We start from the raw sequence: 17877 nt of genomic DNA on the forward strand, positions 1-17877 counted from the left end.
TTGTTTGTTGATTTTTGTGTTTTTTTTTTTTTTTTTTAAATGCAACTGTAAAAATCAAACACAGTACTGCAAGTATTGACGTTATTAGGGTGACATCAAATAAGCCAAGTCTAGAGGAAAATAGGTCTGCATTGTTGCTTCCATGTTAAGCCAAATCTGCCAGTATTAGATGTCACAGAAGGAAGATTCTGCATTTATGTTTTACATACTAGACCAGAGAGGAGTTAGGATTTTCCAAAGTCTTCATGCAAGTGAAGAGTAGCTGCTTAGCAAGTTAAATTGATAAAGTTTTAACAAAAGACCATTAAGCTGCAAAAGGGTTAAAGGCTATAAAAAGAGACATGCATTAGCATTTCAGTTTGGAAGTGATATTCTCCATCCTCTCTCCTTTTTAACACCTTCCTCAACTGGAGTCTATTATAGTGTTCACTCCAGTCAGAGCACAAGAGACAGGGACAAAGTTAAGGCTATTACAAAGCCATCTGGCTATACTACCAATGGCTATATGATCACTCGCTTACATTAGTGGGCTTCACATCAAAGTCTGAAATTACAGTACAAGCGACAAACTGCAAACTAAGTTTCTGTCAATTTCAATCTGGAAAATGCGTGCACCTTAGCCACAAGAAAGCTTTACAAAAAAAGCTGTTGCATTTCCAGCATTTAGAAAGCTATTTATACAAAGCAGAAACATAATCAAGTACACAAGTTCAGACAGTATCAAAACTTGTCCTTGCTCGAAGGGTTATGATTACATATCTATGACCAAAGTGAAGTAACCTTCTACAAGACTTTAGAAGGTGTGGCCCTTAAGTTTGCTTATAAACTTTGTGGCTAATTTTAGGCATGAAGCAACAACCCCCTACAGACTCACATTACTGCTTAACTCCCTCTACAATACTAGCTTTTGTTTTGTGTGGGGTTTGAGGGGAAATGGGGGTTGTGTTTGTGTATTGATTTGGTTTTCATTTTTAAGCAACACGTGGATCTAATAAAGTGGCTGAATAACATACTGTATGTACAACTACATCAACAAGTAGCACAGAAAAAAAATTTGTAAAGCAAGATAGTTGCCATTAAGAACCAACATCCATCATCTATGCATTTCAATGATTTCTACTTCAAAGCAGACCAGATTATAACTACAAGTGACCAGGATGCATGAACTGCTCTGCTAGAGCATGACTTCCAGTTTAGTTTCATCCAAAAAGATTTGAATTCAAGTGCTCAAAGCCCATTCCATGATGTTAGCCAAAGCACAGCAGGTGAGGATCACAGATCTGCTTCAAAAAGAACATTCCCAACTCCAACTAAAATACTAACATAGTTCACAGCTATTGGCACAATATGAGTACATTATTGAAAATGGTCTTTCCATAGTTTATTTAAATGATTTTACAGCTGAAATTTTTCACTTTACAGATAACAAATAAAAAGAGACTGGAAATAAATTAGTGACTCAAGTATAACAAAAAAACTAATGTAAGAAAAGGTGTATTCAGTTGGGAGGTGTGTGTGTTTGCCCTTTTTTTTTTCTTTTTAAATATAGCAGCCAAAGCAGCATGTAGCACCAGAGTACAGCAAGGCATAATGAAGAAGGTACATCAAGCTGCGAGCTCCAGATCCTCCTATGTACTGTTCGGCAGCAGAACTAGAATATACTAACCCACTGCATCCTAGATGTGTGGAAGGATGAGTCCTAAGGCTTGCGTCTAAAGACAAGCAAACAGAAGAAAGTGACTGTTATCCAAGACTCTGTCTCTTTCCATTTAATCTACAAATTTTTCAAGGACCCAACAGATCTGTCTTATGTTGTTCTTTATACAATAGCCTTTCTGCCCAGCAGCTTATTAAAAAGGAGATACAGAAGACAATAAGAGAAACTGAATTCGTTATACAGTTTTATATAATCAGTATGTGTTATCCAGGCCTTTATATGCTTTGCCAGCCAAAAATGCTTGTTCAGAGATAGAAAGGCAGGGGAGGTCCTATTCTAAAGAGCCTATGTTTTCAAAGAGGATCGTAAGCTTCCATCATCTTTACTTAAGCAAAGAGCTTTGGTTCTGATAAAGGTCTAACACAGCTCAGGAGTGCAATCACTCTTAGTCATGGAAATCTGACTGACAAATTTGGTGAGGGGTGGAAGAGGTTCAGTCATTAAAGACAAGTCGCATCTTGAATCATTGTGTGATAGCGTAAGTAACAGATCACACTGCACCAAAACACCAGATGAGTAGCTTTCTTATAAGAAAATAGAGCTACTCCTAATATTCTTCAATTTGTATGATTCACTGTAGAGCTTCTTCCTGGTATTCTGCTATAAATTCTGAATAAACAGTAGGTATCTGAAGAATAATCCCCCATCCCATGCCCAAATAACTTGCCTCTAGTTCTTTATTCTAGGGAGAGGGTTATTCACCCCAGGTCAAGTTCAGTGTAAGAGGAAAGAGTTGGTAGAGCAATATCTAACTTAAACATCCATTCAGATGTAGAGATAACACAGAATGGACAGAACTGAATGAAGGGTTCACCATGGCTCAGTTAAAGAAAAAGTATTCTCCAAAACCAATTCTGGCTTGCAAAATAATCAGCTACATAAGGCAGCTACTTCCTCCTCCTTATGCTACAAAAGCCCAGGACAGAAGCCTTGTGTTTATCATCTGCTTTTCCATTTGTACAATAGAGAGTACTTTAGAAAAAGTGAACCTGCATTTTGCAGATTGAATTATTCCCCCCTCAAGGTTCCTTAGAAGAACAGCTAGCCTCCTCCATCCATTCAACAGTGACCTTGTTTTCAGTTATTTATACCAGTAAGAAATACAACTCATCTTCATTATATGTTATAGCCCAATTCATTCACAGTAAAAATCTTTTTATTTTGTGCCATTGACCTGCAGTATTTTAATACTCTTATACCAAAAAACCCAAGCCGAAGATATACATATTCAAACTGCACCAGTAACACCTCGGAGGAAGTAGAATACAGACAGATGCTGCCTGCCATTAATTTTGTTAAAATATTACTCTAATAAAGAAAGGTTGTAGTATAAAGGAAGACTTATCCACATAGGCTTCACTCAGAAGAAGATTCTTAATTCCTTAAAGGACATGGCAATAGTTATACAGTCAGCATCCACAGAAAAGTTTCAAGAGATCTCTGTTCTACATTCTAGAAACAGCCACTTACAGAACAAATACAACCTGGTCCACCTGCTCCCTAGTACCAGTATATTAAAGGATAGCAAACCTTTTGTTCTTGAATTATTCAAGAGCTGCACAGGATTAACATGCAGCGCAAGGGAACAGAGAGGTACCTGTTACTCAGTCTTCTCTAACAGGGGCACAGATTTTCCCAGATTTCACACACCAGAATCTCCCTGTCCCCTCCACATATTTTTGTTAACAGGGAAGGAAGAGGGGGAAAGAATTTCTTACTACCTGTGATTTGTGGGATATAGCTCAGTTACACTTTTTCCCTACAGATCTACTACTGCTATTCTAGCTGAACATGCATGATAGTGAGTAACCCATGTTTTCATCCCATGCAACAACAGTGCAGACAGCATTTCAGGGGCAAAAAGATTTTATGCAAGTTTCAGTGCTTGGATTGCAGGGTGGAAAACTTTGTTCTCTATTTAAGTTACATCAATTTTGCTTTTATACATTAAAAACACACTTATAGATAACAGTCATACCTTCCTCCTACTGCGTCGTCTTGTGGCTGGGCCCCAGCAGTGTTCCTCTGTGAACGTCGCAGTGACCCCCCTGGATTGTTATTAGGCCGGTTGGACATTGGCACCTCTCTCCTGAAGGGACATACCCTTTCTAGACACTATCATTCACTGAAAGACAAGAGAGATATAGTTTTAAGACATGTGGCATGAAGACTCACAGCCGTGTCTGAAGAGGTGAATATAAAATGCTATTGTTTAACTAAAAAGTTTTTAGTTAAGACACACAGACCAAGATTCTTCTAAAGAGCATTTAGATCCTTAATACAGAACAACCAGTTTTCAGTATATATAGCATACAGATAACCTATTGGAATAGGTGACCTTTAAAGATCCCTTCCAACCCAAACTATTCTACGATGACACACTTCTTTTCTGGCAGGATTCTATGATTACTTTAAGGAGACAAGACAAACACAATTTAGGAGAACCTGTATTTGTCAACGTTAAGGAAAAAACACACTAACTAGTAAAACTCAATGCTTGATAGACAGAAGTATTTGAGGGTTGGACTTGATCTTAGAGGTCTTTTCCACCCTTAAAGATTCTATGATTTTAACTCTCATTGTGGGAGATGACAATGAGAATTTCAAGAATAATCAGCGGTATCCACAAGATTATAGAAGTAACTTAACTACTGTGCTTTTAAAGTTTAGTTAGATTTATGCAACTGCCATTCGCATAAAGAAAGAGACATAGTAATTCAGGAAAAGAGATCTAGCTACATAAGCAAGAAGTTCTTGTTCACAACAGCTTAATTAGTGGGAAAAGGTATTTGAGACAGAAGAATTAATGAGTGTACATAATTATTAAAAAATAATCAATATGATGGCTTTGTATTACTACTGTTGGAATTGCTTTGTGACTGCTACAGGCCTACAGATATTGGTAGGTATTTATGGAAGACTAGCATAACACCAAGCTGCAGTCCTCAGAAACAGAGGTATTTCAAGATCAAGCCTCACTTAGCTCCTCAGTGAAGAGAGGTAACTTTTGTATCCTGTACTAAATTGCTATTTCTATACAGAGAGCACAGCAACAGGACCACAGCAACAGGACCACAACCAGCAAATCCAGTTTTACTGTTTCTAATTGTGTGGAATCTGGTGAAAGAGGTATCTGCAGGTGAAAAAAGCCACAAGAACGAAAATAACCCGATTTTAAGAACACAATAGTCTACATGCTGATTCAGTATCTATTATATCTATAGCACAGTAAGCAAGAAGTCTGCCAGGAAAAACTTTAAAACGTTTCAACTGCAGATAACTAAGGCTCAGTTCAAATTTGAATGCCTCCAATAAAATAGCACTCGAGACCTGGTGTTGTCAGTAAAGCCAGACAATACTCAACTATAATTGTCTATTCCTCTAAGAGTGCCTCTAGAAATGAACAAAAGTGAGTAGGAAAAAAAAAAAGAATCCTGAATTATTCTATTTTACTGTAGGCCATAAGAAACCAGGCACATAAGTTGTTATTACGCAAACCATTACCTCACATACCTAGTACAATGCCAAAAGGAACATGCACATGATTGAGACACCTGTGCAGCACAATAAATTAGCAATCAGAATTTTGTTAGCTCAGATTCAGTCTTGTTACACTGTTATGATACATCCTAGCACTAAAAGCTCCCAGTTAGCACACCAGAAATAAGCTCCAGGAACCAAATAAAAATACAAGTTAAGTGGAAGACTTGCTCCCCATCCTAATCTCCACATCACATGAGTCAAAAGCATCTTTTCAAAGTTCCTTGTGTTCTTTCCACTAAGAGGTCCAACACAGCAGCAGACAGCAAAAGCAGAAAGTAGGATTAAATTAACAAATAATTGTCTTTACCTTGCTTTTACTTTATGCTTAGGAACTCATAAGAATATAAGTAGAGCACAAAATACACAAACCCACAAAATATAGTTGTTCGATGAACCTCATAATTTACCAGTCATCCAGACTTCTAGCTGAGAAAGCTGTAAACCCTACACCTCAGAAGCTGAGCTTTCCCTCATGATTATTCTTTTATCCTAACTCTTTATTTATAGTAAATATTCCCACCAACAGAAAGGTTAAAGCTTTAAGTAATACAACTTATACTTTAGAGCACAAAAAGATTTAAAATGGAACAGAAAAAGCCTGCTATAGCTGGAAATTATGCCATCTTGCTGGTGCAGCCAGATTAGTCAGGTTGAGGAGAGCATGAGTGGCAGCATTCTCTGCAGAGTACACCGCAGATGGAAGACATCAAGCCTAGCATTAACCAGGCTGAAAGCTGACCAAGGTTTCAGCACTACCTAGGGGCCTAGCTGAAGTCAATCATAAGCAATGTCAAATGCTATTGTGCATTCTCTCTATTTCTTTGTATTCAAACACCAAATGAAAAAAAATCATAAACATCAGCAAGGAAGCACATTTTGTGCCTCTTCTGGAAGGAGGGAGTAATGTCGCCTCCTGTACAAAGGTCAAGTGACATTGAAATTGGGTACTAATGTCAAACTATCAGTCATACTATGAAATGATTGCCATAGATCTATTGTATCACCTTGTACTGACTATAAGAATATGCATTCCAGCAGGTTTCATTCTGCAAGCAGCAGTGCTCATTCTAGAGCTCTGCTAGTTCAGCCACATGCTTTCTCATCTAGGGCCAGTACATGGGCTCCTCCACAAAACACCAGAAGAGTTAGCTGAAGAAAACATCACACAGGCAACCCTGGTGCTGTCTAGGGAAACTTCAGTTTAATGTTGATCTGTCTGGGTCAACCAGCCACTTTTAGTAGTCTGTGGTTAGAAGTTATGCAGCATAGTGTGTTGTCATACACATGAGATTTTCATCTGTGTAGAAGAATGAAATGGCAGCTATTTTATCCTTTAAGACATCTGTCAAGACAAGATGATGTCCAGAGTTGCCTTCTCTATTGAAACCTCTCAACTTAACTGTATTTCTTATTGTGTAGTGTGTTACCATGTGACTCCCAGTTTGCCTTTAAACATAATGCTGCTTCATGATCCAGCTATGACCTTTACCATAAAAGCATTCAGTTAAGTCTTACTGCAAGTATCTGAAGCCACACAATACCATGTGCCCAGTTAGTCCAGTAGGGAAGAGATCTTTTTAGTGGGTCACAACTCTGTCTTCCACATGCTACAAGAAGAGAACCTTAAGGTCCCTAAATCTGAACTGTTCTCATTCAGACTCTTCCCTCTATCTGTAAACCTCACTCCCAGCACTTGGCTTATTCTTCCTCCTCTTTAGATACTTAAATTCAAAGAAGATGTGCAACCCAGTAAATCAGCTGAATGCGCCAGTACAGTCCCATCACATTTTAAGATTATTTCTTCCTCAACTACATTGAGCATTCTCCCTACACCCACAACAAGAAAAAGCTACAACGGTACATCAGACTTCCGTGCTTCAGTTAACAGGCTTTGAGATTTGAGAATTTTAAGTTCAGTTCCTCTTCTAGCATAAAGTTTTCTGTAAAAGCCATTTTAGTTAGTGTTTCACTATTCCATATTCTTAGCTGTAATGATGCCAAAGCACTGGTCCGCAGATGCTCTCCCCATAAGCAGAGTCTTTAGATTGAGGATGAGTTCTAAAAACAGCATTTCAAATAAGCCTACAATGTATCTTCAAAACTGGCATCTAATCCTTATTATCTTGCATAGTATTCTTGAGTTTTAGTAAACACTGTTTGATTACTGTTAACAGTTGTCTTTGTTACTGCACAGGAAAGCAACTGGAATTTCTGTAGACCTAACATATCTATTTCAAACATTATAGCTAATGTGTAGCCAAGATATTACTTGGAAAGGTTTCCAGAAGAACACAAGACAGCAAACACCTGTCAACTTGCACTGAAGCCACTCTTTTCATGGAAAAGTCAAAGGGCAGTGACTGACACTTTTCCGTATCTTTGAAGCAAACAGAGGAAACTGACAACTACAGAACAAGCCTGTACCTGCTTTTACTTAACACCCAAAAGCACTCCCTGAAGGATACTGTGAACTGTGATGTAAACTACAGAGAGGAAGAGAGAACAAGAAAACTGAAGCACCCCAACAGGCTCTAGGGCCACTAATAGTGTAACAAGGCAAACCAGTAACAACTCTACTACTTGGATGAGCTCTACAACTTGCTTGGTTGGTTGGTTTGGGCGTTTTTTTTGGTGGTGGTATTTAAGTTCTTTGCAAGAGTCTTAGTAGTAGAAGAATTTTTCAGGCTCTTGCACTCTAATTTCCTGAATATTTAAGGATATGCCTAGCACCTCTGCCTATGATACTCTATTATAATGCCTGGTATCTGCTTGGAGTTAAGCACACTGGGCAGCATACTTTCTCTTTTGTACCTCTGCCCAAAAAAACAGTGCCTTAATGTTATTGCAGCAAGCCAGCTTCTCAAAATTGCAAAGACTTACTGCCCTGAAGTCAGTATTAGGCAAAAAGGCGGGGGGGGGGGGGGGGGGGGGGGGGGGGCGAGATGGGAGGATGTTTATATGCCTTGTAAGTTCAGAACATTTTCTTCCAGTAAGCTGCACATCTTGCCAGCCAGAATCTAGAGTTCAGCGTACTTATCAGAAAACGTTAAGTCTAAGGCTTCATATCTGTGTTCCTTCACTTCAATGTAGGTAACATTAATTTACTTTATCAACTGTATCTGATCTGATTAACTGTACGCTAAGGTAGAAGCAACATTCTAAATATACAAACACACAACACATTTAACAGTTGAGACTTTAATTGCAACTAAACTGAAGAACTTCCTGCATATGGTCCAAAACAATTCAGCAGTCGGTGAACCTACATTACTTCATTTTAAACTGATCTCATAGCTGCACCTCATTTTTGCTCAGCTCACAGGGTTCTCCTCATTTACCTGCAAACATACACACCTATTTTCTTGCCTTGCAAGCACGCACTTGCAAGCACATTCAATTACTTCTACTACTTCACTAGCTGACTCAGAAATTCATTAAGATGACTTTTTAGTCCAGTTGGTTGCTTTAAACTGAGTCTTGTGCAGCTGATTTTGACACTATATTCTTCCTTACTATACTTTCTAAATTCCATAGTTATCCAGTCTGCCCAGTTCTTTTTTTGCTTCAGTCCTCACCTCCAAACAAACTTCATGTCAATACTCCTTGCAGGCAGAAGCTTGTATTTTCAGCTCAGCAGCCTCTTGTCCCTTCTGCTTGTAGAAATAGTTCATGGAATAACTAAGGGAGCAGGTAAAAGGTACTGAAAATTTCCTAGAAAAATTTCTGTAATGTCTCCCAAATTCTCATCATCCCTCCCTTCTTCCTGACAGTAAATTTCTGTACAGAAACAAGGGAAAAATATATTGATCCATGAGCTGCAAGGTGCTGTAAGGTACAGTAAGGTGGTTGGATTTCAGCTGCACTCCTGCAAATCCTGGGTTATTCAATTGCACGAAAGCATCAAGCCTTAAAGAATGGCAAGCTTTTCTTCTTCCAACACAGGAAGAGCAAGTTACCACTTACTTTCTTATCTGACACCATTTCTACCTTCTCCCCATTAATAGCCATAAGCTGTCTACACAATTTAAAGATGCTAGAGTACACTAAGACTTACCTGCTGTAATGTATCTAATGATATAAAATTCACATAGCGACTTTTATCAGATTAACTTTTGATACAGAAGCCACATAAAATTGCACTGAATCATACATTAAGCTGGACTGTATTCTTTTTGTATTCTCCTCCTCCAATGCTAAAAAACTACACACACAAATACATGCACAGACACACTAACTAGAGAAAATTCAGTACCTATAGAAAAATCTTCACAACAAACAATATTCTACAGCCTCCTAGTACTGTAACATTACCCCACTGCTGGGAAGACAGACAAGTAGGTATCAAGGAAGTTTCTTCTTAAAATAAGCATGTCTAGGTGCTAAGGAAACAGATTTCTACGCGTCTTCCAGCACAGAACTTCTACAAACTTTAGTTGCATCACTTTTGCCAGTTCTCTTGGAAGACTTTACTAACATATTGATACCTTTTTGATGCAGGGTTCAATTGGAGTACAAAAGTTAGAATAGTTAAAAAAGCTTTGGCTGAAAAGGACCTCTAGAGATCATCTGGTCCAACCTCCTGTTGAGAGTAAAACCTCAGATTATGCTAGAGCTCTCACTCTGCTGAGAAGTGACAATTTCCAACCATGATGACAAAATATGTTCTGAGCAAGACCAGAAAGGCAAAAGGTGAATTACGAGAGAGAATCTGAAGAAAGGGGAATGAAAAAAAAAACCCAAATAAGACATCAAAGCATAATGCCAGATATAAAGACATGCAGAGAAGACACTAACAGACTATCAGAAAATAGTATTTCCAGCAGAAGTATTTGATAAAAAGTCACGCAATAGATGTCAGTTCAAGTAACCCAAGATCTCAGATCTGTGTAGATGTACAGGTATGCAAGGACACACTCCCCATCCCTCCCAAGCACAACCTCTCTCAGAAAAGAAATAACTCTTGCCCTGTTCCTCACTGCAATCATGTACAGCTCAGAACGCATTCCCTTCCCGTCAATTCCTCAAAAACACAATCCAGTTATCTGAACTAAGATGAGGAAGTAAGCAAAATGGGCATGTAAGCTACAAATATCAAATGAGTCCAGTCACTGAAGACATAGATTTACGACTAGTTCACATGTCTAAAGTTCACGTAGTGTAAAAATGGATACTACATAAGCTGTTAGAGAGATTTTTCCAAATTGCTGACCAAAAAAAAAAAAAGCTTCAGCACAATATTATTCTTAGACTCATTTACAATGGAAAAGTTCCTTTTAATTCAGCTACTCTGCAGCCATTAGAGTGGAAGCATTTCTTAACCATTTCAAAAATACCCCAGATATTAAAAGAGGTATGGATACTGCAGAAAACTTCTCAAATACCAGCAAGCCATAAATACCCTCAAGCTATGGACTCCACAGGGAAAAAAAAATTTAAAAAAATAATCAGTAAAGGAGCAGGAGTTACCCCGTTTCTCTAACTTTACAACACACAGCCATCAGAAGATTATGGCAATCTTTGGGCCTTGCTACATTAGGAAGAAGTCAGCTTTCCCTTGCTCAGTCTTTCAAGAGCTTAGACCTTGCCTAGCCTTCTAGCTGAGACAGTGGCAATGCAAAAAGGCAACCTTCACAGAATCAGCAAAACGAGCGGCTAGGAACTTGAAAGGATGTAACCACCAGGTAAAGATTCTCTAAACTGCATCTATGTGTACATAACAGCCTATACACAAAGATTGTGAAGAGAATGTCTTGACATGGAAGAGGAAGGGAGAAGAGCTAAAGATATCTTCATTCGGGATCTCGTGGTTCAGAATTAGGGGGAACTATACTGCTAATTGGCAGTGAGAATATTCATTGCCTCAAACTGAAAATTTGCGAGTTCCCACAGGGGATAAGAACAGTGAAAATGCCTCTAAATAGATGCGCAACGCTGCTTACTAGAGGAATGCCCAGGTTGTTTGGACTGTGTGATCCAACAGGTTATACATGCCATGACCCCAAGCCAGCAAAGTAGCACCCTTACCTACTGACTTCTGTCTACTTGCTTTATCTATCTGGAAGATATCCAGGCAAAAGATAACATAGCTTGAGAATACACTGCAGAAGTCAGAGATTGTTTAAGGCAAAACCTAAATACATGCTATCACATGCTCCAGTGTTGATAAGAACAGTTATGTGACAGTGGGAAGACATTCTGAGTTACAGAAGCTGAACAGCCTCCCCTGCTTCAAGTAGCTCAGTTGAATTTGAAGTCTGAGACTGCAGACACCTTTTGCTGGGCCTGGTACAGAAAAACAAACTAAAGATGTCTTCAGTGACCTAAAAGAAGCTTAAAACCTTGTTGCATAGAGACTACTGAGACCTGGTATCCATCATTGGTTTAGAAATAAAACAGTGGATTTGCCTATACACCACAGCCAGAACCTTAGCAAGTCCTTTTGGGCTGTGGGAAGTCAAACAAATAGCAAACAGGTTACTACTCAAAACTATAGAGAAGCACAGGTACTGCTGGCAGATGGCTTTATAATCAGTCAATAGTACAACTGACTGTTCAAGAACTTAAACAGCTCAAAGAGAAACCTATGGATGGAGGGGAAGGCCACAAGTTAACTGAAAAAAAAAAAATGTACTTGCAGAAGTTAAACAGCAGAACATTCCTGTTCATCTGGACAGCTTAAAGGAACCAGAAGGAACACTGCTTATGTTCTATTCTGTTTATAGGTGTACAAAGGTGAGCTCAGGTGTCTCAGGTCTGTTTGTACGACTAGTGTTCCCATCTCATGGTACACAGGAATCCATAGCTTCATTTCATTACTGAAGAAAGAATTACCATTTTAGTGCACTGAAAAATTAAACCAGGACTAGAGCTTTAACTAAATTCTTGCAAGCTGGTTAAGGGGGCTAGCTAATGTTAAGGTTGTAAAAGCCTTTATCTCCTACACTCCTTTCCTCTGGAAGGCCAGAAGTTGCAGCTTGAGGAAAAAGTAAAGGAGCTGTATGGAACAAGTATAATGCTGTTGAGGGCATTCCTCTTCAGTTCTGCCACCTCACTGCTTTGTTTCTCATATGTTCATCAAGGACAGAAATGTTACAAGTTGTGTCACTCTTCTTTGGACTGCATTTTGGTTCACAAAAGTACACAAGTGTCATTCAGATCTTAGATCTTCATCCAAAAGAGAAGTAAGAAAAATAGAAAGCATTTAAATTTATTCTCTTGCTTCACTATAGTTTAACAGTCTGCATCTTTGGAAATTAAAAGTGTTGCCAACAACAACTATTACTCTTGGTTTTGAGAGCATCAGCAATGGAGTTTATAATAAAAACAACCTCTTAGAACATCTACTTACAAGGGTAGATCACAACTTAATTCAAAGAATCTGCCCTTGTAAAAAAATTGAAAGACCGAAGTTGTGCTTCTCCAAATAAGCCAAGTTTGTTACCTTTCCATGTCATTGTAACACATCCAAACTAGTTCAATATAGGTTTTCCATCAGTGTATCATTTGATTTGAATTCATTAATGAAAGGAAGAGAATGCTCTCTCAATGGCAGAATGCCAGGACTCAACACTTAAAGAAAATATTTTTATGTTTACAACACCTGTAGTTTCTTGGTCTTCAGTGCTCTGTTTTGTTTCAGTTTAAAAAACTGCTGAATATTAAGTTCTGTTGTGGAATCCAGTCAATTTTGCAGCAGTTAAATTTTTTCTGGTCATAAATATGAAAGTTATCAAAAGCATAAGAACCCAGAAACTTCTGAATCAATCTGTATTCAGTAAAAGAATAGTCTGATCTGGATAGCTATAAGTCAGCCAGTAACAGCTCAGCTTCAGAAGAAGCCAGAGATATTTAAGCCATGTCAGTAACATGAAAGATTTGTTACACCACATGAGAAGAGGCACGTAAAAATATAGCAAACATTAGCTGCAGAATACTGAACCAGTTTTTGTGTCTTTGTTGACAGATCTTTCTCCCTTTTAGCATAACAACGGGAAAGAGAAGGGAAAGCAAGAAACAGGTGTGTTCAAAGTTTATTCTTCTGTACACTTGTGTCAGAGAAAAATTTCCCTGCCAAATCAGATCCTATAGCAAAAGCTTGACTTCACCTCCACAGGAACCTTAGACATACTGTTACTGACAAGCTGCTAGACAGAGAAGTTTAGACTATGAGAATCTCAGTATGTAATTCTGCTGCCTGGTGCTAATACAAGTGTTGCTCCAACTTGTTAGGAACAACGGAGATAATACTCACTTTTTTCCTTTTTTAAATTAAACAAAAGCAACTGGTATCTCCAAGGGAAAAGAACATATTTTCCAGCAGCCAAATTCTGACCAAAACTCTGCTATTTTGTACCCCAGAATGAATTGATGTGAATTTTTGTTTCTAGCAGGCTCCCAAAAAAACCATCACAAGCAACAGAAGTATAATCTCATCTGTCCTTCCTTTTCAGCTTCTCTAGAAACCCTTGTTATGTAGGAGCCAAAACTCACTATCTGTGTGGTAGCTTAAGCTTTCACTAACATTATAAAAAAAAACATGCTGCCTGGCAAGCTCAAGGGAGAACATTCTCTTCAGAAGAGGGGAATGAATTTGAATGAGAAGCTTTTACCTTCTGTGAGACAACATGAATGAAAGCACAGAAACCTTCACGAAGTACAGATCAGTGACACTGCCAGAAGTGAAGACAAGCTGGCAGGTATGCGGTCAACTTAAGACCAAGTAAACAGGTGTGGCAAAGTTGAGGCAGGGGGCATCTATTACCAGTAAAGAAAAAAAAGTCAGTTAAGTGATTAGTGCAAATTTCAATTTTGAATCTTGATTAAGTACTGTCATGCAAGTGAACCCAGAAGTACCCAAAATCATCACCCACTCCAAGTCTGCCCTGCCTGATGCTTAATGCCCATCTGCCTTTGAGCTGCACAGCCCTATTTACTTCAACATCACAAGTTTGAATGCAGAAGCTACTGCTACAACATCAAGCCTCTTCCCTATTCCAACGCCACAGACCAGATGGTGCCTTATCTGCAGTTCACTATTCACTTGCATCTGGCACAACACAGTCCTTGAGTAAAATGAAGTGCAATAGCACTATAAGACAAATACTGATATGGTACATACCCGTGTCCTACCTGCAGAGCCTGTTAGACAATACATGCTCCAAGTTGCAGCATGGCAGGCTGCCTGAGCTCTGCCAAGTTCCTAATCAACTTCTGCCAAGCTCTCTTAAATTACAGAGAGACCTAGTGAGCTCAGTGGCTAGTAAAACATGGTTTGGCCACCCAAAGTCTAAATTAACATAAGATGATCTCTGCAATCTGCTAGACAACTTGGGGGGAGGTAGAAACAGAAGAGAACTTTAAGTAGCCACTATAACGAAGAAATTCGGAGACTAGATCTTACAGAACTTACTGCTGGATGAAGAAACACAAAAAACAGTTGACATGTACAAGCAGATTAGACAAGTCCCACAGATAAACCCAAGATTACAGGTCTAAGGGTATTACATAGATCTACCTTGAAAACAAGGTAAAGAGGGAAGAGACTGAGTCTTCATTTTGATAATACTCAGCTTCAGTTTGCAACAAGCTTACATACAGAAATGTCAAAAGTTGAGAAGCCTGTTCACTCATACTAGCATGTCTTAAAGAGAAAGACTTTAAAGCTTAAAAGTAAAATAAAAAAAATCTGTTTCCAGTGGAAGGGGGGAGCAGGGAGTATTCACCTGTTACCTCCTTAACTAGAATGGGTCTCAAGTTTTTGCATCTTCAAAATATCATTTAGAAAAGCTTTGGAAAAATCAGGAGGATCTCAGGAGTTTTCCCTTTTGTTTTTCTAACCACTCATACTTAGCACTGACTTAAGCTGGTGTCTGTTGATGCTTTCTTTCCTAAACTGTCTCAAGCAAGTTATGCTATCCTCCTGAACAAAGACTTCTACCCAAGTGCTACACAAAAAAAGTTCACAGGCCTAACGCATAGCAAGATTCCTACGCCACATGATACAATCTGGGAAATAGTTTAATTGTAGTTGTTGAGGAAGAAATCCAATTAAAACAGGTTAAGTTTCCGGCTTCCTCAGCACTGGATCTGCATATGGACCTTTAGCTATCACAAGGATACTGCAACAACAAAGGGATTAAAACACATTTAAGGTTTCTAAACTGGGTAGTGCTCAAACCAATGGCATCTTGAAATTATGTGCCACAGATGCATCTTCTCGACCAAAGAAAAACAATTTATACATTGACATTATACCTTGCAGTGATGTAATTAAGAGCGAGCTCCAATACACATACCAAGTTACTGACACAGGCATAGAGATATTTACCTTGTATGAAATCATGAACCAAACTACCTACCAAGTACCTGTATAGAGAAACAGAAGTTCTGTGGGAAGCTGAACAAAAGGAAGTCACACCCAAAGAAACATCTGTTAAACACTAAGGATTAAGCTGATCCTATCATTGACAGGATCAGGACTTTACAGTGCTCAGAGCTATTCTTTCACGGTAACATACAATATTAGCTTCCACAACTGCATTTTAGGAAGGTTCCAACCTTTACAGTCATGGAAAAAGTTGTCAAAAGTCAGCATACCGGGATTTATGAAAGAATTAAACAACTTTACAGCACACTTCATTGATGAGACTGTCTGCTCCACTCAGCACATATGCATCTTTTCAGTACTCTACAAATAAAACAAGTTAGTGGAAACAAGGTGTTGTACACAGAGATCACAGAGTACAGGAACAGTACTTGGTGAGCTCTTGTCTAGCTTAAAATTAAGTTCAGCATCCTGCTAAAAAGCATTTGAAAGAACTCACCATCACAAACTTCAATACAGACAAAAACAAGTCTACCATAAATTCCTGTCTTACTTCCTCTATGTCCAAGTATCACCAGCCCTTTTTTTCTGCTTTACCTCAGCAATCACTCTTACCTCCTCTTTTCCAGGCTACCTGCACACTTTCCTTGTGCAAGCTACAACTGTAACTATGCTCATATTTTATATTTCAGTAAATTAACAAGTTGACACTAATAAGGTATTCTTCCTCAGGGTCATAGCAAGGCCAGGTTTGCCAAAGCCTGAATTCCTTGCTGATAGTCAGTCACTTCAGAGTAAGAAGAAAAGCCACTTGCTTCCTGGCAAGGAGATGTTCTAAAAGATGCTGCCAAAATCTGTTCAATGCTTTTTGTTATCTCCCAGCTAAACTGCTGCTCTGATGTACTGAAAGGATTCACAAACTACCAGTAATACAGAACAGATATCAAAAAAACACAGTTTCTCCACAGCTCCGAGACATTTATAAAAAAAAAAAAATAACCAGAGCTGTGGGCTTTCTACAGCTTGATCTTAGGACCAAAATTATTATTTAAGAACTAGACATTACAATAGTTTATTTGATAAGCCTTTACTCTTGCCCTTTGCTCTGTGACCCAAGCAGAATACTCAGGAGTTGCCCCCAATACGGGTGGCGTTTTATCCTAGACTAATGCTTAACTATGCCTTACGAGCAAACCTACAACCTATCACCCCCAAAACAACATATACTGATTCTGGTCCTGTCTAGGATTGGAAGAGAATATGGTGAGGAAGATAGGAAAGGAAGACAGTGTTGCTTTTAAGTACTTTGGGCGTACATCAAAGACAGACTACTTTGGAGCAAAGCTATGCATCCGTCTCACTGCACTCCTGAAATACCTTTTTGCGAACATGAAAAAATCCCATACTGTTAAGATGACACTGAACTGGAAGCAAACTTAACTCCTATGCAAGATGTCTTATCTTTTTGTTTTTCTTTAAAAAACATATCCACCAGACACTCATATAGCTTCAGAACTACTCTGCATGTTATCCTCTTTACTATTTATTTTACGCCATTTAATAAAATGCCCTAGTAAGGAAGACAAGACAAACAAAAGGGTATTTAACTGGAGAGGGCAGCTTCATCACAATGCAAGCTAGAGTAACTCTCTTTACAACGCTTAAGTAAAAAACACACAGGGAATGGAGCAGCTTCAGGGAAAGATTAAAGAGAGAATATGAAGTAGACAGACTCGTAGAAGAGGAAGGGAAATACCTGTAAGCCCAGAAGTGAGCAGTTTCTTACCTCTCTCCCCTCTGCAGAGTACCTTACCATATCAAATGCAAAATTTAGGTATTCCATAAAGGCTTCAGTCTCTCTTGATCTGACATCTGTTTTGCTAATCAAAGACACTCAGCTAGAAGCATGCACCTCCCTATGCCACATATGATTAATGAGCAATAAAGTGTTCTAGCATTCACAGTATCTTTACTAGCTCTGCTTCCCCACTTCAAGTCTTTGAAATAAATCTTGTCTCCCATCAATTATTTCCTAGCACCTCCAACTCCCATCAGCTACTAAAGACACCAAATTAATTGTACTAACTTTGGGTCTTTTTTCCATGTTTTTCAAACTTTATTTGTATGTTTTCTTTGTATTTAAAGACTCCACTGGCAGAAAAGTTTTGGGACGTGAATACTATGTACTGCAATTTGAAAACAGTCTGATCTGCCCAACACAAACTTCTTCCACAGAACTTAGAGCTGAATAGTCTGAAAACACTGCTCACCAAACTTGCAGTATCTATCAAGA

The 17877-nt window shown here is 38.6% G+C and overlaps 1 protein-coding gene across 9 annotated transcripts in view; it reads right to left on the reverse strand.

Annotated features, from left to right (window-relative positions):
• The window catches only part of TRIP12 (thyroid hormone receptor interactor 12), a 79002-nt gene that overhangs the window by 47896 nt on the left and 13229 nt on the right, over positions 1-17877 (reverse strand). For 8 of the 9 annotated variants that reach the window (XM_054835699.1, XM_054835698.1, XM_054835697.1 and 5 more), the window contains exon 2: positions 3696-3842. In XM_054835699.1, the coding sequence (XP_054691674.1) occupies positions 3696-3793 (98 nt within the window). In that variant the 5' untranslated portion in view covers positions 3794-3842. Of the gene's footprint in view, positions 1-1666; positions 1713-3695; positions 3843-17877 lie in introns of those variants that run through there. The other variant, XM_054835700.1, reaches the window with a different exon arrangement.

This window comes from Grus americana, chromosome 9, assembly GCF_028858705.1.
Source record: "Grus americana isolate bGruAme1 chromosome 9, bGruAme1.mat, whole genome shotgun sequence".
Lineage (NCBI taxonomy): Eukaryota > Metazoa > Chordata > Aves > Gruiformes > Gruidae > Grus > Grus americana.